We start from the raw sequence: 20,843 nt of genomic DNA, 5'->3' as shown, positions 1-20,843 counted from the left end.
CGCGGGGATTAAAAGCGTGTACTACCACGCCCGCCAGACTTTTCTACTCTGATTTAAAGTTGACCAACAGCTGGGGCTAGTGGCACATGCCTGTAATCTCAGTATTTGGGAGGCCGAGAAAGGAGGAGCACAAGTTTACAGTCAGCCTCAACAACATAGTGAGGCCATCAGCAACTTAGGGAGTCCCTGTTTCAAAATAAGAACTAAAAAATAGAGCTGGGGGTATAGCTCAGAGGTAGACTGCCCTTGGGTTCAATCCCCAGTAACAAATACCAAAAAAAAAAAAAAAAAGAGCCAAGTGTGGTGGCACATGCTTGTAATTCCAGTATTCCGGTACTTGGGAGGCTGAGACAGGATGATGGCAGGTTGCCTCAGCTACTTGGTGATGCCCTCTGAAACCTGGTGAGACCTTTTTCCAAAATAAAGAATAAAGAATAAGCTGGGCGTGGTGGCCCACGCTTGCAGTCCCAGCATTTGGGAGTCTGAGACAGGATTGCGGTTCGCAGACAGCCTCAGCTACTTGGTGCAGCACTTTGCAACTGAGTGAGACCCTGTTTCAAAATAGAAAATAAAAAATAGGGCTGGAAGTGTCCCTGTGTTCCGTTCCCAGTACCTTAAAAAAAAAAATAGGGCTGGAGGTGTAGCTAAATGGTAGAATGTCCCTGAGTTCAATCAAAGTACCAAAAAAAAAAAAAAAAAATCACATTGGGGCTGGGGTTGTATCTTGGAGGAAATATACCCCTGGGTTCAATACCCAGGACTGCAAAAATAAGGTTGATCAATAAAACCATGACATTTTCTAAATAAAAAAATAAGAGCCCTGTAGTAGTACTGACTTAAAGAAAAATACTTGTTTATCAAAATGTAACAGAATAAATAAATATAAACTTTATCATGTTGAACAACTGTTTACTTCCTTTCACACGAAATAAAGTTTTAGCACACACATACCTGTGGAACCATTGCAACCCTCTGGTTTCTTTTAGGTGACTTTGTATTTATTTGTCTGTCATCTTCATCAGAAAAGAGTCGACTTCGTTTTGAATTTCTAAAAGGCTTTGATATAAATTTATTTAATGAAAAAGCAGAACACGTCTCATTTTTGTTCCACAATATAATCCTATATTTGAAAAATTTAGCTACCCTAGACTATCAGCAGTATGAAAGGATTAAATATGAGTAATACAAAGTACACAAAGCTAAGTATATGTTATTTAATATTTAGACAGCATTAAAAATATTTATGCAATTTATTTATAAATGAAACACTTTGCTGATAAGAACTAGAACCTGCTGGGTGTGGTGACACACACTTGTAATCCTAGTACTTGGGAGGCCGAGATAGGAGGATCATGTGTTTAAAACCAGCTCAGCAACTTAGTGAGACCCTGCTTCAAAATAAAATATAAAATAGGGCTGGAGGTATAACTCAGAGGTAGAATGCCCATGGGTTCAATCTCTAATACCACAAAAGAAAAAAAAAAGAAAAAAGCTAGAACTCTAGTGTCCTCCTTAGTACACTGGCAGCCTTGAATAGTGCAACAAGAAAATAAATTCTGGAAATTCCAGTTCAATTTATGTTGGTTAATACTACTTGGGTGGATTGCATGATGTCTGCTACAAAGGGCTGGGTTGCAACAAAGACATTAAGTCACTCTAAAAGAACATGCCTAAATGTATATACTATATACTAGATCTGCTGTCAAAAACTTTTAATCAAGCCAGGTGTGGTGGTGCATACCTGTAATCCTAGTACCTGGGAAGCTGAGACAGGAAGATTGCAGGTTTGAGATCAACCTCAGCAACTTAGTGAGATACTCAATAATTTAATGAGATACTGTTTGTTTCAAAAATTTTAAAAATATATAAAATAGGTCTGGGAATGTAGCTTAGAGATAGCATATCCCATATTTCATCTCTAGAACTCCCCCCTCCACAAACTGTTAACCAAATTTCCATTTGAAAATAAAAATATTAGACACATATAAAAGATACTTGGCAATTACGTTTAGAACTCAAAATTTTTTAAGTACCAAAAGTCCAAAAGGGTCAAATATGAAAAAAATTAAGTCTATCCTAGGCTCAGAGATTTCATGAACAGACAACAGAAATAATATCCCAGTAAGATCCACATCTTTTTCCAAAGCTTCCTCTTACCAATCAAGACAGATATCTACACCTATTTAGAAGGGAAATAGGTGGAAAGGGCTAACAACAGACTGGCAGCATCCAACCGGGTCAAGACTAGACCCTTGAAAGTAAACCTACTCAGAATCTCCACTTCATTGACCCTAGTTCCCTTCATTGACCTCTGTCCCTAGGTCCGCTTCCCTGGCCATGGGAAGAGAGGAGAAAGAAATGACAGTGATGGGACTGATGGTGAGGAAGCCCCCATACTCACGATGGCCAGCTTCCCGGGCCTCGCTGCCTACCCAGTCCCAGGTCTGTTTCAGGACTCCTCACAGCTACCTGGCTGGACAGTTTGAGAAGCAGAGGTCCATCCAAAGATGGTTAGTCATGTAATTATATGCTCATCTCTACTTTCCACCTCTAAATGCACCTATCCTTGACCTACATAAGATTTTGATACATTTTTATGTATCTTTTAAATATTTTTGTAGTGCTAAGGATTATGCCCAGGGGCATTCTACCTCTGAGATATAGCCCCAATCCTATTTTATTTTGATTTGGTATATGTGCTACTGAAGAGAGCACCTATTTTATTTTTATTTGGAAACAGGGTCTCACTAAGTTGCTGAGAGCTATGCTAAGTTGCTGAACCTGACCTCAGCAATTGTGATCCTCCTGTATCAGCCTCCCAAGTAGTAGGACTAAAGGCATGTGCCACCATATCTGGCCTATTATATCCTTCTGCAGGGACTAGAGCCACATGAAATTTCTGCATATTTAATAAAAGACTTTGGGTTACTAGTCAGTTGTTTTTTTTTTTTTTTTTGGTGGTGGTACTGGGGTTCCTGGAAGCCCTTCTACCTCCAGGCAATACTCCCAGACCTATTTTACATATTTTTTTAAATTTGGAAACAGGGTCTCTTAAACCAGCACGGCTGGCTTCGAACCTGTGCGATCCTTCTGTCTCCACCCCCCAAGCGCGGAGATTACAAATTTGCACCACCACGCCCGGCTACTAGTCAGTTTTTAGGTTTGTTTTTCCTATTAAAGACTTTGTAATTTTATTATGTGTTTTTTGAGGTACTGGAGATTGAACCAGGGGAATTCTACCTCTGAGCCACACCCCTAACCCTATTTTTTATTCTTTATTTTGAAACAGGGTCTCACTAAGTTGCAGAGGGCCTAAGTAGCTGGGGCCGTCCGTGAACGTGCAATCCTCCTCTATCAGCCTCCCAAGTACTGGGATTACAAACGTGAGCCACCATGTCTGGCCTGCAATTATTTTTTTAAATGCTTATTGATGAGGAGATATCACTGGCTATATAGATAATTTATCTAAATAAAGTCAAATACTGCTCAGTGACAAAAACAGAAATGCTTATGATTGGGGGAAAATTTTGGAAACTTTCTACTTTGCTCTAAAAACGTATACACAATAATAAAATTTAGCTATAATTATTCTAAAGTATAAAAAATACTCATTCCTTACCATTTCCACAGCAGGTCCTGTATTCCTGCCTTTCCAAACAGGGGTTTTCTGTAAAGAACTGTACTTTTCATTCCATGTGCTAGATAAGCTTCCCTCTGTAATGAATAATTAATGCTAATAAAATTTATGTTTAGTTCAAAGGATTTCAGACTGAACACTACCTCTTTTTGTTTGTGTGTGGTACTGGGGATTGAACCCAGTGGCATTCTACCTCTGAGCTACCCCCCAGTCCTATTTTATTTTGAAATAAGGGTCTCATAAAGTTGCTGAGGCTAGCCTCAAACCTGTGATCTTCCTGTCTCAATCACCCAAGTACTGGGATTACAGGAGTGTGCCATCTAGCCTTGTTTGAACACTACCTTTTTACTAATAGCAATATATCTGAACTATATACCAATATTGAAAAAATACACTAATCATAGTAATTTTACTTTATTACAAATGAAAAATCTCATCTGTATTTTTCCGTCCAATTCTCTTAATCATTTAATAAAGCAATGCATCTTCAAAGTATTAAATTTCTATACTGAAATATATAGCTCCTTTGTCTCCTTCCTTTTAGGCCTTCAATAATTCCTCCATTCCAATTGCCAAAAACTATATCCTAATTCTTGGTACAATCTGATTGAAAGCAGGACAACTGAAAATAAATAAACCCTTCTAACTTTTAATTTAGAACACATTTTCTAAATAGTTTTGTTTTAGCATGTGGAGCCCTTGATATGTAAAATTAAATTAATTGATGCTTAGCCAGGTGTGGTGGCGCACACTTGTAATCCCAGCATTTGGAGGCTGAGATTGAAGGATTGTGGTTCACGGACAGCCTCAGCTACTTAGTGAGGCCCTCCACAACTTAGTGCGACCCTGTTTCAATTAAAGAATAAAAACTAAGGCAGGGGATGTATCTTGGAGGTCAAATGCCCCTAGACTCCACCCCACACCCGCAAAAAAAAAAAAAAAAAAAAAAATTTAGTTGATGCTTTTAAACATTTTCACAATTCACAAAAAGTCTCTGGAATTGTGCACAATAAGAAAGAATCCAACCATGTAACTGACTACATGTACTTTGAAAATAAAGGGGAGGAGGAGTGAGTTTGATTCCCAGCACTGAGAACAAACAAAAAAACCCCATATATACAAAATAAAAAAGAGATCCAGAAATAGTGGAGCAAACCTATAATCCCAGCTACTTGAAAGGCTGAAATGGGAAGATTACTTGAGCCCAGAGATTCAAGGTCAGTATGAACAACATAGGGACACTCTGCCTCAAAAATAAATAAATATGACCAGGCGTGGTGGGATACACTTGTAATCCCAGCAATTCAGAGGCTAAGAAAGGAGGATCACCATTTGCAGACAGTCTCAGCTACTTAGTAAGGCCCTTCTCAACTCAGTGAGATCTGTTTCAAAAATAAAGAATAACCAGGGTGTGGTGGTGCATGCTTGTAATCCCAGTGCTTGGGAGGCTGAGACAGGAGGATCGCATGGGTTTGAAGCCATCCTCAACTACTTAGTGAGGCTCTCAGCAACTTAGTGAGACCTTATTTCCAAATAAATTATAAAATAGGTCTGGGATATATCCCGGAAGTAGAAAAGCCCCTAGGTTACACCCTCACCACACACACACACACACACACACACACACACACACACAATTAAATAAATAAAAACAAAGAATAAAAAATAGAAGCTGGGTGTGGTGGCCCACACTTGTAATCCCAGCATTCGGGAGGCTGAGACAGAAGGACTGTGGTTCGCGGACAGCCTCAGCTACTTAGTGAGGCTATCTGCAACTTAGTGAGACCCTGTTTCAAAATAAAGAATAAAGAAAAATAGGGCAGGGGGTAGAATGTCATTGGCCTCCATCCCCAGATCCGCAAAAGAAAAATAAATAAATAAATAAATAAATAAATAAATAAATAATAGGGCTGGGGTGTAGCTCACAGGTAGAATGCCCCTGGGTTTCATCCCCAGTACTGCAAAAAGTAAAATAAAATAAAGTAAACATATAAGTAAATAAAATAAGTGGATTTAATACTGGGAGAAAAATAAATACTTTTTTAGCCAGGAATGGTAGCACACACATATAATCCCAGTACTTGAGAGGCTGAGACAGGAGGATCTCAGGCTTGAAACTAGCCTCAGCAACATAGTAACACTCTCAGCAACCTTGCAAGACCCTGTTTCAAAATAAAAAATAAAGCAGGAGGCGGCCGTGGTGGCACAAGCTTGTAATCCCCATGCTTGGAAGCTTGGGAGGCAGAGACAGGAGGATAGCGCAGGTTCAAAACCTCGCGCGCTGGCTTAGGAGACCCTGTTTCCAAATAAAAATGTAAAAATAGGTCTGGGAGTGTATCCCGGAGGTAGAAGGGCTTCCAGGAACCCCAGTACCACCAAAAAAATTAAAAATAAATAAATAAATAAATAAATAAATAAATAAAAATAAAGCAGGATGTGGTGGGGCAGGCTTGTAATCTCAGTACTTAGGAGGCTGGGATAGGAGAGTCACAGGTTTATAGAGTCTCAGCATGTAGTGAGACTCTCATTAACCTACTAAAACCCTGTTCCCAAATTAAAAAAAAAATAATGATAGGGCTGGGGGTATAGCTCAGAGGTAAAATGTTCCTGGGTTCAACCCCCAATACCCCTCCCACCCACAGAGCAATCAGCAATCTAGCCAGACCCTGTTCAAAAAAATAGTAATAAAACAGGGCTGGAAAGGGTAGCTCAGAGGTAGAATGTCTTTTGAGTTCAATCTCCAGAATATATATATATATATATATATATATATATATATGTATGTATGTATATGTATATGTATATACATATATATACATACATACATACATACATACATACATATATTAATATACATACATACATATTGAAAGTGCAGCTCAGAGGTAGAATGTCCTTGGATTCAGTACACACAGACACACACACACAAATAAAAAACTCCACAACTTTTTTTTGGTGGTACTGGGGATGAAACCCAGGGACATTCTACCTCCAAGCTATACCCCTATTTTTTATTCTTTATTTTGGTACAGGGTCTCACTAAGTAGCTGAGGCTGGCCACAATCCTGCAAATCCCTGTCTCAACCTTCCAAGTACCAGGATTATAAGTGTACGCCACCACTCGTGACTCTCCACAACTTTTTAACATGTGTACATGTATGTGCATGTAGCAGTGCTCGAGATTGAATCCAGGGTCTCATACATGCTATGTGTTCCACTACAAAGCTATACTTGGAGTCCCCAGATGTATAGAATAAGAAACACAAAAGAGGTGGGAGGCTGGGAATGTAGCCCAGTGGCAGAGCATGTGCAAAAGGTCCTGGGTTCAGCCTTTAGCGGGAGGGAGGGAGAGAGAGAGAGAGAAGAGAAAGAGGAGAAAGACAACAAAGAGAGACAGAGATAAGAAAGATCCTTCTAGATAAACTAACCAAGGCATTCTAGAAGATAAATGGTCTCAAGCAGAAGGATCTGATTTGGTAAATCATTAATTCAAAAGACAACACAATAGCTATAAAGATTCAAAGTACTAATGATCCTCAAAGAATATTTAGGTTGGTTTCCAATTAATTTGTTGAATAGAAATCTATTTTTCTTTTTTCCCCCTCTTTTGTGATACTAGGATTAAACCCAGGGGCATATGACCTCAAGCTACACCCCCAACACTTTTTACTTTTTGTTTGGGACCAGGGTCTTACTAGGTTGCAGAGATTTTCACTAAGATCCTGAGGCTAGTTTTGAACCTATGATTCTCCTGTCTCAGCCTCCCAAGTACTAGGATCAAGGTAGAATCTTTTCTTTTTCTTTTTTTGCAGTACTGGAGATTGAACCCAGGGGCATTCTACCTCCAAGCAACACCTCCAGCCCAATTTTTTTTTTTTTTTTTTGGTACTGGGGATGGAACTCAGGGGAAATCTACCTCCAAGCTACATACTTAGCCCTATTTTTTTATTCTTTATTTTGAAACACGGTCTCCCCAATCCTCCTGTCTCAGTCTCCCAAATGCTAGTATTACAAGCATACCCCACCATGCCTGGCTCCTGGCCCTATTTTTATTTTTTATTCTTTTTTTTATTTTTGGTGGTACTGGGGATGGAACCCAGGGGCCTTCTACCTCCAGGCTACACTCCCAGACCTATTTTATAATTTATTTGAAAACAGGGTCTCTTACACCAGTCGAGGCTGGCTTCCAACCTGCGTGATCCTCCTGTCTCTGCCTCCCAAGCATGGGGATTACAAGTATGCGCCACCACGCCCAGCTTTATTCTTTATTTTTGAAATGATCTAAGTTGCAGAGCACCTCACTAAGTAGCTGAGATTGGCCGAAAACCTGCGACCAACTTACCTCAGCCTCCCCAGTACTGGGATTATAAGCATGCACCACCACACCCAGCTGCCCTGGGTAGAATATTAACCAAGAAGTAACATCTAAAATGAACTATATTAAGAGGGTTAGTCTCATGTGCCTACCAAAAGAAATAAGAAGACCAAGAAACATATCTAGCTTTTTTTTTTTTTTTTTTTTTTTGCGGGTCTGGGGATGGAACCCACGGGCATTCAACTTCCGAGCTACACCTCCTGCCCTATTTTTTATTATTTATTTTGAAACCGGGTCTCACTGAGTTGCAAAGAGCCTCACTAAGTAGCTGAGGCTGTCCGCGAACCACGATCCTCCGGTCTCAGCCTCCCAAATGGCTGGGATTACAAGCGTGAGCCACCATGCCCGGCTTAGCTTTTTTCTTAGAAAAAAGAAAAAGTATAATAATTCTTTTATTTCAGGGAATTTGCACTGTACTTAGAAGGCATTTTTTTTTGTTTGTTTGTTTGTTTTTTTGGTGATACTAGGGGTGGAACCCAGGGGCTTTTGTACCTCCGGGCTATACTCCCAGACCACCTATTTTATATTTTATTTGGAAACAGGGTCTCACTAAGTTGCTGAGAGCCTCACTAAGTAGCTGAGGCTGGCTTTGAACCTGTGTGATCCTCCTGTCTCAGCCTTCCAAGTGTGGGGATTACAAGCGTGCGCCACCATGCCCAGAGATGCTTTAAATCTAAATGAGATCTTTCTGGAATATTTACTGATAAAATTCTTTAACCAATAATTTTAGAAAAAACATTTTTCTTCATTTCTAACAACAGAGGCCCAATTCTCCTCTAAAAGTATCTGGTGGCCAGGCATGCACAACCTATAATCTTAGTACTTGGGAGGCTGAGACAGGAGGATTACTGGTTCAAGGACAGCCTCAGCAACTAAGGGAGACCCTGTTTCTTTTTTTCTTTTCCTATGTTTTTCTTTCAGTACTGGGGGTTGAACCAGAGGGATTCTACCTACGAGCTACACCCCCAGCCCTATTTTTTTATTCTTTATCTTGAAACAGGGTCTCACTGAGTTGCAGAGAGCCTCACTAAGTAGCTAAGGCTGGCCTCAAACTATGATCCTCCTGTCTCAGCCTCCCAAAAACTGAGATTACAAACCTGCGCCACCACACCCAGCTGACCTTGTGTCTTTATTTATTTATTTTTGCTGTACTGGGGAAGGAACCCAGGGGCATTCTACATTCAAGCTACCCCCAGCCTTTTTTTTTTTTTTTAATTCTTTATTTTGAAACAGGGTCTCACTGAGTTGCAAAGGGCCTAAGTAGCTGTGGGCGATTCTCCAATCTCAGCCCCCCAAATGCTGGAATTACGAGTGTGTGCCACCACGCCCAGCTTGAAACCCTGTTTCAAAAATAAAAGAACGGGCATGGTGGTGTACCCTGTAATCCCAGCATTTGAGAGGCTGTGACAGGAGGATCGCGGGTTCAAAACCAGCCTCAGCAACTTAACAAGGCTTCTAGGAACAAGGCTGGGGATGTGGCACCAAGGTAGAATGCCCATGACTCTAATCCTAAACTCCACAACAAACAAACAGAACAAAAACAAAAAAGGAAAAGAGAAATATAATATCCAAATTAATTTTACGAGCTAAATTTCTAGCTTAGGACATCCTTAAGAATGGTATAGTTCTTACCTTTTAAACTGACAAGGGCTTTTGCTGAAGAGCCTGCAATAAAAAAAAAATCAATAATTATTTCATAGTCAAGTGGAAGAGAAAGAGTTTGGGGTAAAAGTGGTTTATTTATTTTGAGCAACACTGAGTTTGAAGTGATGCTGGGATGTGCAATTAGAAATAACTATTAAGCTGGGTGTGGTGGTGTACACTTGTAAAACCAGTACTTGGGAGGCTGAGACAGTACTTGGGAGGCTGAGACAGGAGGATGAAAGGTTGGAGGTCAGTCTCAGCAATTATATGAGGCTCTCAGCAACTTTAGCAAAATACTTTTTCAAAATAAAAAATAAAACAGGACTAAGGAAGTAGCTAAGAGGTAAAATGCCCCTAGGTTTAATAAAACATGCGCGTGCGCTCAAGCACGCGCGCACACACACACACATCCTGGTGCTCCAAGAAAAGAGAACTGACATTTATTCAGGCAAAGATCAGAGGAGGTAACGGAATGGATGGAGAAAACAATGAAAATAATTCAGAGATTGCCATAGCATGCCATGGTCCTGGGAAAGCCTAGAATGCAGATATGTACTGTACATAAAGATCCATCCTAGAAAAAGGAGTTCAGGCCAGCCAAAAAGGGCTAGCATGAATTTGGAGAGATTCTGTAGATAAAACAAGTCTTAGTGTATACTTAGTGTAAAATAACCAGGAAACTCCTTAAACATACAGAATCTGTATTATTAATAAAGCTTTTCAGGGGCTCCATTGCAGGTAATCCACTTTGAGAAACACTGTGCAAAAGGTTCTTGTGTGAATAAAGGTAGAAACTATGGATGGAGGGAGTAGGAGAATCAAAAAGGAGAAACCCTCCCCCCCAATATTGGGAATTGAACCCAGGGGCATTCTATCTCTGAGCTATACCTCCAGCCCTATTTTTTATTCTTTTTTTTGAAACAGGGTCTCACTAAGTTGTGGAGGGTCTCAGCCTCATTAAGTAGCTGAGGCTGGCTGCAAACCCGGGATCCTCCTGTCTCATCCTCCCAAGTACTGGGATTACAAAACAAGTGTGCACCACCATGCCCGGCTAGAGACTTTTTTTTTTTTTGGCAGTACTGGGGGTGGAACCAAGAGGCATTCTACCTTTTTCATTATTTATTTTGAAACAGGGTATCACTGAGTTGCAAAACACCTCACTAAGTAGCTGAGGCTATCTGTAAACTTCCTCCTGTCTCAGCCTCCTGAATGCAGGGATTACAAGTGTGCACCACCACGCCCAGCAACTTTTATTTATTTATTTATTTTTTAAAGTTTAATGGCCAAAGGCAGTAAAGTTCAAATGACAGAGGAAGGATACCATAAAATCTTGTTAAAAAGCCTCAAACAATATAACACATCTGGGAAGCAGCAAAGCAGACAGTATCCATATTCCTGTAGCTAACAAGAAAAATACAGTTCATTTGAGAAAAAAGTAGTAACATTCACTCATTCAGTGACTGTACTGAGTGCTGTGTGCCAAGTCTCTGTTCCAGGCAATGGGATACAACAGAGTAAAATAGCCCAAGTCCCTGCACTCCCAGAACTTATATTCTAGTGAGGAAAGAGAGATGCACACATGCCAGGTGATGGGAAAACGATAGCAGGGTAACAGGGATAGAGTGTGGGAGCAGGGGAAGAACAGACTATTTTTATATGAAATGCTCATGAGGAGCTGCTGTGAAAGAGCAAGGATCTGAAGAAGCATTAGCCACAAGGATATCCATTCCTGTTCCATGAACACAGGAATCGTGTGACCTTTTTTTCCCTTTTTCCTTCTTGGGGAAACTGTATAGCCTATGGTCAAGAGAATAGGTTCTAGACTGAGACTAGCTGTGTCTGAATCTTGGTACTGCCACTGTCTTGCTATGCTACCTCCCACAAGTTATTTAACCACTCTGTGCTGCTCTTTCTTCATTTGTAGGAGTGTGTGTGTGTGTGTGTGTGTGTGTGTGTGTGTGTGTGTGTGTGTTAACACCTAGAGCAGTGCATGGCTAATTTTCATATAGGGCTTGCTGTTAATATTTTGTAATAAACTCTATTAAGGCTGGGCAGAGGCTTGTAATCCCAGCATTTGGGAGGCTGAGACCGAAAGAGCACGATCGCAGACAGCCTCAGCTACTTAGTGAGGCTCTTTGCAACTTAGTGACCCTGTTTCAAAATAAAGAATAAAAAAGAGGGCGGGGGTATAGCTTGGAGGTAGAATGTCCCTGGATTCTATCCCCAGACCTGCAAAACAAAAACAAAAACAAAAACAAAAACAAAAAATAACCCTCTTAGGGCCAAGCATGGTGACACATGTCTACAATCCCAGTTATTGGGAGGTTGAGGCAGGATGAACAAAGGTTTGAGGACAGCCTCAGTAAGTAGTGAAATACTCATCAACCTAGCAAGATCCTGTTTCCAAATAAAAATAAAATAGGGTTGGGGGTGTAGCTCAAGGTAGAATGCCCCCAGGTTCAATCCCCAGTGCCACCAGAAAACAAACAAGCAAAAAACCCTATTAGTAGTTGGGCATAGTGGCACACACTTGTAATCCCAGTACTTGGGAGGCTGAGACAGGAAGATCACAAGTTCGTGGTCAGCCGCAGTGACCTTAGTGAGGTTCTCTGCAACTTAGCAAAACCCTGTTTCAAAATAAAAATATAAAATAGATCTGGGAGGGTAGCCTGGAGGTAGTAGGCCCCTGGGTTCCATCCCCAGTACAGCAAAAAAAAAAAAAAAAAAAAAAAATAGGGATGGGAGTGTAGGTTGGAGGTAATGGACCCTGGGTTCCATCCCAAATACCACACACACAAAAAAATAATAGTAATTACAGTTTATAGTAACTGTTCTAAAGGAAATAAACAGGGTGATATCTGTGTGGAGAAATTACTTTACATAAGGTAGTTAGAGAAGGCTTCTCTGAGTCAGTAACACTGGAAAAGAACTAGCCATGACAAGAGCAGAAGGTCAAAGCATGCAGTCCGGGCAGAAGAAACTGTAGGTGAAAAGTCCTGAGGAACTAGGTTAGCATATTCAAGAACAACAAGAAGAAACCATTGTGCTTGGGGAGTGTCGGGGAAGAGTTGTAAGAGAAAAGGTCAGAGAGGCAATCCAGCTATTAGGCAGGAAAAGAAACAGAAATAGTACCTGCTCTGCTCTAGCTACTAACTGAATAATCCCATAAACAAATGTAAAACTGCAACTGTGACAGCTGCTATTAAAAAGTTACAGAGTGCTATGAAAAGATTTTTTTTGAAGATTTAAAGAAGTTTATTAAAAGATAGAAATACAGAGGATAGGCACAGCTCCATACCAGATTGGCATGGAGGGGTGACGCAAATGAATACACCCCTATGAAAAAGATTTAAAGAAAACATAATCTAGCCAGCCAGGACAGAGGAATAATGCTCTAACTTAAAATGGAAGAGAAAGGATAAGTAGAAGTTAAATGGAAGTGAGGGGAGTAAAGAACGTTCCAGATAGAAAGCAACATGTGCAAAGGCCCTGTGGAAAGGGAGCCTGGTGAGTACAGGGAATGAGACAGGTCCAATTAAACTCAAAGAGACAGAATGAGGGTAGGGTGATGCAAAATGAAGCCAGAGAAGCTGTGAGCAGCCAGACCACAAAGGGTCTGTAGGTGACAACTCCTGTGGACTATGTATGTGGGGAGTGGATTAATGGGAGGCTGAAGTGTTTAGACACGGTGATAACCTGGGCTAGGTAATGGTAAGAAGCAGGCAGAATTGAGAGGCATTTAACACGGTAAAAGTTCCAGCTGAGCATGATAGCACATACCTATAATCCCAGTACTTGGGAGGTGAGATAGGAGGACCTGGGTTCTTGGCCAGCCTCAGAAACTTGTGAGGCCTTCTACAACTTAGTGAGACTCTGTTTCAAAATAAAGAATACAGAGTCTGGCCTGGTGGTGCACACTTGTAATCCCAGTACTTAGGAGGCCGAGACCCAGAAGATCCAGGTTCATGTTAGCAGACAGCCTCAGCTATTTAGTGAGGTCCTCACAACTTAGTGGGACCTTGTTTCAAAATAAAGAACAAAAAATAGGGCTGGGGGTGTAGCTTGACTGCAAAATGAATGAATGAATGAATGAATAATAAATAAATAAATAATAAAATAGGGCCAGGAGTGGTGGGTGGTGCATGCTTGTAATCCCAGTACTTGGGAGACTGAAACAGGAGGATCACAGTTCAGAGCCAGCCTTAGCTACTTAGTGAGGCCCTCTGCAACTTAGTGAGACCCTGTTTTCAAAAATAAAGAATAGCCAGGCGTGGTGGCGCATGCTTGTAACCCCACCGCTTGGGAGGCTGAGACAGGAGGATCACACAGGTTCAAAGCAAGCCTCAGCTACTTAATGAGGTTCTCAGCAACTTAGTGAGACCCTGTTTCCAAATAAAATATAAAACAGGTCTGGGAGTATAGCCCGGAAGTAGAAAGCCCTTGGGTTCCACCCTCAGTACCACAAATAAATAAAAAAGAAAGAAAGAAAGAGAGAGAGAGAGAGAGAGAGAAAGAAAGAAAGAAAGAAAGAAAGAAAGAAAGAAAGAAAGAATAAAAATAGGGCTGGGGACATAGCTCAGAGGTAGACTGCCACTGGGTTCCATCCCCAGTGCCACACACACAAATAATTAATTAATAAAATAAATGAAATAGGGCTAGAGGTAGACTGCCTCTGAGTTCTATCCCCAGTACTAGAGCCATGCATGGTGGTGCATGCTTGTAATCTCAGTACTTGGGAGGCAGAGAGAGGAGGATCACAGATTCAAATCAAGCCTCAGCAGCTTAGTGAGACCTTGTTTCCAAATAAAATATAAAATAGGTCTGGAGGTGTAGCATGAACGTAGAAGGCCCCTGGGTTCCATCCCCAATACCTCCCCCAAAAACAATTCCCATTACCACACACATAAAAAGAAAATTAATGATAGCTTTTATTACTGATACTGTTACAGTGGATATTAGCTAAAAAAAAATTAGATAGCTCTCTTGATTGAGCTTAGGGGAAAAATATCGCTATTTCCAGTATTAAACTGAACTACTTTTTTTTTGTGTGTGTATGGTACTGGGGGTGGAACCCAGAGGCTTTCTACCTCCTGGCTATACTCCCAGACCTTTTTTTTTTATATTTTATTTGGAAACAGGGTCTCACTAAGTTGCTGAGAGCCTCAGTAAGTAGCTGAGGCTGGCTTCGAACCTGCATAATCCTCCTGTCTCATCCTTCCAAGCGTGGGGATTACAAGCGTGCGCCACCAGGCCCGGCTCTTCTTAATTTTTATTTTCAGTACTGGAGATGGAACCCAAGAGCATTCTACCTCCAAGCTACACTCCAGCCCTATTTTTTATTCTTTATTTTGAAACAGGGTCTCACTGAGTTGCAAAGGGCCTCACTAAATAGCTGAGGCTGTCCGCAAACCTCAATCCTCCTGTCTCAGCCTCCCAAATACAGGGATTACAAGCGTGTACCACCATGCCTGGCTTTGAACTTCTTTTTAAGATCCTGTTCCATTTTAATAACACGTACCACTCTACATTCAATTCCACATATATATATATATATATATATATATATATATATATATATATATATTTTTTTTTTTTTTAAAGCCCTTCTATCTCCGGGCTACACTCCCAGACCTATTTTATTTTTGGAAACAGGGTCTCTTAAGCCAGAGCAGCTAGCTTTGAACCTGCGCAATCCTCCTGTCTCCGCCTCCCAAGAGCAGGGATTACAAGCGTGTGCCACCACGCCCGGCTCAATTCCATATATTTATATATGTATATCTGACTGTGGCTCTGTGTAACAAACCAGGTAAGGCAATCTCTGCTTTCCACAAAGCTGTAGTCTGGCTAAAAAAAAGACATATACCAAGAAAAACAAATGACACTGCCCTATCAAAGTGTTAGAGATGCCATAAAGTAATATAAATGATTAGATTTGCTGAAATTTGAACCTGGTATAAATTCCAAATCTTTACAAAGAGCCATAATAAGCCAGGCATAGCAGGGTGTGGTGGTGCGAGCTTGTAATCCCTGCACTTGGGAGGCTGAGACAGGAGGATTGCGCAGGTTCGAAGCCAACCTCAGCTACTTAGTGAGGCTCTCAGCAACTTAGTGAGACACTGTTTCCAAATAAAATATAAAATGGGTCTGGGAGTATAGCCCGGAGGTAGAAAGCCTCTGGGTTCCACCCCCAGTACTACCAAAAAAAAAAACACACAAAAAAAAAAAACATAATAAGCCAGGCATGGTGGCCCATGCTTGTAACCCCAGTACTTGGGAGGATGAGACAGGAGGATCAAAGGTTCACAGCTAGCTTTACCTACTTAGTGAGGCTCTCTGCATCTTTAAGACCCTGTTTCAAAATAAAGAATAAAAAATAGGGTTGGATGTGTAGCTGGGAGGTAGAATGCCTCTGGGTTCAATCCCCAGTACTGCAAAAAGAAAACAAAACAAAACAAAAAGAACCATATTAATAACAAGCACATCATGCAATTAGGCGCACCCTTATTTGCAAGCATCCTAAATCAAGACCGACTGTTATTGCCGGGCGTGGTGGCACACGCTTGTAATTCCCGCGCTTGGGAGGTAGAGACAGGAGGATCAAGCAGGTTCGAGGCCAGCCGCACTGGCTTAAGAGACCCTGTTTCCAAATAAAAATATGAAAAATAGGTCTGGGAGTGTAGCCCAGAGGTAAAAGGGCTTCCAGGAACCCCAGTACCACCAAAAAAAAAAAAAAAAAAAAAAAAAAAAAAAGGCTGACTGTATTCAACAACTATAAAACTTACAGATAGTCTATGCCTGTGCCCTGTCCAACAGAGTAGCCACTGCCGGGCGTGGTGGCGCACGCTTGTAATCCCTGTGCTTGGGAGGCTGAGACAGGAGGATCGCACAGGTTCAAAGACAGCCTCAGCTACTTAGTGAGGCTTTCAGCAACTTAGCGAGACCCTGTTTCCAAATAAAATTAAAAAAGAATAATAAAAAAAAGGTCTGGGAGTATAGCCCGGAGGTAGAAAGACTCTGGGTTTCACCCCTAGTATCACCAATAGAGTAGCCACCAACAATTCAAATTTAAACCAACTAAAATTAAGCAACATTTCAAATTCAGTTTCTCAGTGATTTTAGCCACATTTGAGGTGTTTCATAGCCACATATGGCTAGTGGCTATCCTACTGGGCATTGCAAAAGAGAATACATCACTGAGAAAGTTTTTTAGGCACTTGGTCCTGGTCTAGAGTAAATATAAAACACCAACACTTAAGCCAGGCATGGAAGTGCACGCCTGTAATCCCAGTACTTCGGATGCTGAGACAGGAGGATCACAGGTGAGCTACTTAGTGAGACTCTATGAAACTCAGTGAAGACCTGTTTCAAAATAAAGGAAAAATGTCAGGCGTGGTGGAGCACGCTTGTAATCCCTGCACTTGGGAGGCTGAGACAGGAGGATCACATGGGTTCGAAGCCAGCCTCAGCTACTTAGTGAGGCTTTCAGCAACTTAGTGAGACCCTGTTTCCAAATAAAATATAAAATGGGTCTGGGAGTATAGCCCGGAGGTAGAAAGCCTCTGGGTTCTACCTCCAGTACCACCAAAATAAATAAATAAATAAATAAATGAAAAAAATAGGGCTAGGGTGTAGCTCAGAGGTAGAATGCCCCGAGTTAAATCCCCAATGCTGCAAAAAGTAAAAATAAAAATAAAATAGGGCTGGGGCCAGGCGAGATGGAGCACACATATAATTCTGGCATTTGGGAAGCTTAGACAGGATGGAGGTTCGCAGACAGCCTCAGCTACTTAGTGAGGCCCTCTGCAACTCAGTGAGACCCTGTTTCAAAATAAGGAATAAAAACTAGGGCTGAAGGTGTAGCTTGGAGGTAAAATGCCCCTGAGTTCCATCCCAAGAACCAAAAAAGTAAGTAAATAAAATAAGGCTGGGGGTGTGATTCAGAGATAGAAAGCCCCTGAGCTCAATCCTCAAAAACCACAAAAAAGAAAACTAACACTGTGAATCCAGTTTTGCCACTTCACCTTTTAACTTCATAATATGTTAAGTATATGGGCCCTCAATAAAGAAAGTCATATTGGCAGTATCCTGAACTCTCGTTTTCAAAGTCTATTTGCCTTCTGTGCAGATAGACAACAGTGATTCTTTTTTTTTTTAATTTATTACATTAAACCTCTTGCCAAGTGACCCCCGTATATATAGGCTGAATAGTGAATGTGGATTCAGGACCATTTTGTAATTGTCAAAAATATCTGCCTTTCTATATTATTTATGCAATGCTGAGAAAATTAAATCCCACTGTCCTTTGACTAAGGAACTGGTGTTTTTACTGACTCCACACAAGTGTGCATCTCGCCTTAGGTCAGCCCACTGAAGGGGGTGTCAGGCAGGGTCCTGTGCTGGTCACAGCGATGTGCAATGACACCCCATGAATCTTAAGTCGCATGCACACAGATGCCAGTCTGCGGGATGGGGGCACCTGGACACTGTGTATCCAGTCTGGACGATCTCGGGAGAGGTCCCCAGCCACCTGTGGTCCCGGGGGAAGGGGCCAGCCCTCTTGACACGGAAACACTTGCAGGGGTGGACACGCGGGGCGGGGTGGGATGGAGGCGCCGCGGAGGCCCGGGCGGTCACAGGTCGGGGCTGGGGCCGGCGCAGGGGCCGCGGCCCCCGGAGCCCGCCGCCCGCCCGCCCCGGCCCCGGGCGGCGAGTTACATAAGCCGGGCCGCCGCCGCCGCTCTGCCCGCGCCGCCGGGCCGCGCCGGGCCAGGGAGCGGCCGCCGCCTCCGCCCGGCCCCTCGGACTCCCGGGCCCCGGGCCCCGGCCCCGGCCCCGGCGCTCGCACCAGCCCAGAAAGCAGCACCCAGGCACCACAACAAAGGCGGCGGCGCGGCGGCGGCGCGGGAGCCGGAGGACCCGGGGCCCGGGCGGGGCCCGCAGGCGCCCACCGGCCCCGCGGAGGGCAGGGCGGCCGGGCCGGGCCGGGGCCGCCGCGAGGCGGGCGGGCGGCCGGCGGGGCGAGGGGGCGCTCGGAGGTGCTACTCACTCTCGTCAGGCAACTGGTCGAGCTCCGCCATCTTGAACGAGCCGCGCCGCTTTTTCAAAGGCTGCCCGCCGCGGTGCATTGTGGGGCGGAGACTGTCTTTGCGAGGGAGGTTCGAATGCGGAGCCCGCCCGCCGCCGCCCGCGGAGCCGCCCGCCGCCGCCCGCCGCCCGCCGCCCGCCGCGGGGAGGCGGAGGCCCGGGAGGCCGCGCGGGAGCGGCCGGAGCGGGGGCGCCGCGCCGCCGAGTCCCGGCCGGCCTCGCTCCCGTGCGCGGGCGGCTCGCGCGGCGGCGGCGGCGGGCTCCGAGGGGCCGGCCGCCGGCGGGAGGCACCTGTGGCCGGCGCGGCGGAGGCCCGGGCCGCGATCGCGCTCTCGAGGCCGGGCACCCCGAGGCCCCCGCGGCTCCGAGCCCGCAACCTGAGCGGCCCCCGCAGCCCGGAAGGAGACCTTGAGAGGTCAAGAAGTTGGCCGTGCAGTCGGGCGGCGAGGGGACTGCTCCGCCCTGACCCACTCCGCAACACCCCGCGTCCCGACCTGGGAGACCATTACAGAGCGAGTGGCCCGAGGCTCCGCGGGGTGCGAAGACCGCAGTGACACCGCAGGGTGATCCAGTGGCCGATCCAACGTAGTGACCCCGGACGAGAGCTCATTCCGCATTGAAAGAAGCCCAGGGGAAGGGAAGGGGTTCACAGATTTCTGTCGGTAACCCTTTTCAGGCATAAACCACAGTTGCTTTGGGGCACTTCATTTACAAACGTTTCTGAGCTCCAGGCCCTTTCTCCAGGAATTCATGGGTGCAGGGGACGGGACATTTAAGTGAAAAGACAACATGGGTAAATTTCAGGAACTAAAAAATTTTAATTAAACCGGGCGTGGTGCCTCTCGCATGTAATTCTAGTACTTGGGAGGCTGAGACCGGAGGATCGTGGTTCCCGGACAGCCTCAGCTACTTGAGACCATGATAAAAAAAAAATTAAAAAAAAAAAAGAAAGAAAGAAAATAAAAAATAGGGCTAGGGGTATAGCTTGGAGGTAGAATGCCCATGGGTTCAATCCCCAGTACCACAAAAACAAAACAAAGTTTAAGGCGATAGACCAGATAAGAAGAGAAAGAACACAGAGGCCAGCCCAACCTAAGGAGTTGGACTCAGAGCCTTGGAGGGGGAGGAGTCTTTTTTTTTTTTTTTTCAGTACTGGGGATGGACCCAAGGGCATTCTACCTCCGAGCTACACCCCCAGCCCTATTTATTATTATTATTATTATTATTATTATTATTATTATTTTATTATTTATTTTGAAACAGGGTCTCACTGAGCTGCAAAGGGCCTAAGTAGCTGAGGCTGTCCGTGAACCACAATCCTCCAGCCTCAGCCTCTGGAATGCTGGGATTACAAGCTTAAGCCACCAAGCCCAGCTCATGTTTGTAAATAACGGTGGAGTCAGGCAACAAAAGTGTAAGAAATGGATTGCAGAGGTACTAAAGGAAGGCTGGGAAACCAGGCAGGGGAAGCCTGTTGGAGCAGTCAGAGGACAGCAGACAGGTTTTCTCCACTGGCTGTAGGAGGTCCCAGGGTGGCCCTGGAGTCATAAGGCCTGCATCCAACATTCTGGCTGCCAGTTATATAATCTGAGGCAAATTCATTTCTTGGTTTATGTCTATGTGCCTCTTTTTCATTTGTGAAATGCAGGTCCTAACAGGGTTGCTTTAAGGATTAATTGAGTTGCTAGATCTAAAGACCTTACCTGAGCTCCTTGCATGCAGTAGTTCCCCTGTTTACGGCAACAGGTAGTATCAGAATGAAGGGCCAGGACACAATCTGCCTCTCAAACATGTAAATAAAAAGGGCTCTCTGCGTTTCAGAGATGTGGGGAGAGCCGGCATCTAGCTTTGTGCCTTGGGTAGCCGGGTCCTGTTACACTGAGGTAGGAGAGGGAGTGTGCAGAGGGTGGAAGTTAAAAAAAATCGGGGGAGGTGGTACTGGGGATTGAACCTAGAGGCATTCTACCTCTGAGCTACATCCCCCCCAGCCCTATTTTATTTATTATTTTATTTATTTATTTGTATGTGTGTGTGTGTGTGTGTGGTACTGGGGATGAAACCCAAGGGATTTCTACCTCCGGGCTATACTCCCAGACCCATTTT

The 20,843-nt window shown here is 43.7% G+C and overlaps 1 protein-coding gene across 4 annotated transcripts in view; it reads right to left on the bottom strand.

The window, feature by feature from the left end:
• The window catches only part of LIN9 (lin-9 DREAM MuvB core complex component), a gene marked incomplete at both ends in the record, with an annotated part of 94,317 nt that extends 75,536 nt beyond the window's left edge, over positions 1 to 18,781 (bottom strand). For 3 of the 4 annotated variants that reach the window (XM_080699055.1, XM_080699056.1, XM_080699057.1), the window contains 4 exons: positions 952 to 1,056; positions 3,620 to 3,714; positions 9,645 to 9,677; positions 18,703 to 18,781. In XM_080699055.1, coding sequence (XP_080555181.1) covers positions 952 to 1,056; positions 3,620 to 3,714; positions 9,645 to 9,677; positions 18,703 to 18,781 — 312 coding nt within the window. The remainder of the gene's footprint in view (positions 1 to 951; positions 1,057 to 3,619; positions 3,715 to 9,644; positions 9,678 to 18,702) is intronic. The other variant, XM_080699058.1, reaches the window with a different exon arrangement.
• Positions 18,782 to 20,843: the final 2,062 nt, after the last annotated feature.

The sequence above is a fragment of the Muscardinus avellanarius genome (assembly GCF_963383645.1).
Source record: "Muscardinus avellanarius genome assembly, chromosome: 7".
NCBI classification, from domain to species: domain Eukaryota; kingdom Metazoa; phylum Chordata; class Mammalia; order Rodentia; family Gliridae; genus Muscardinus; species Muscardinus avellanarius.
The sequence above is the reverse complement of the archived record's forward strand: the minus strand, read 5'-3'. Positions and strand labels throughout refer to the sequence as shown.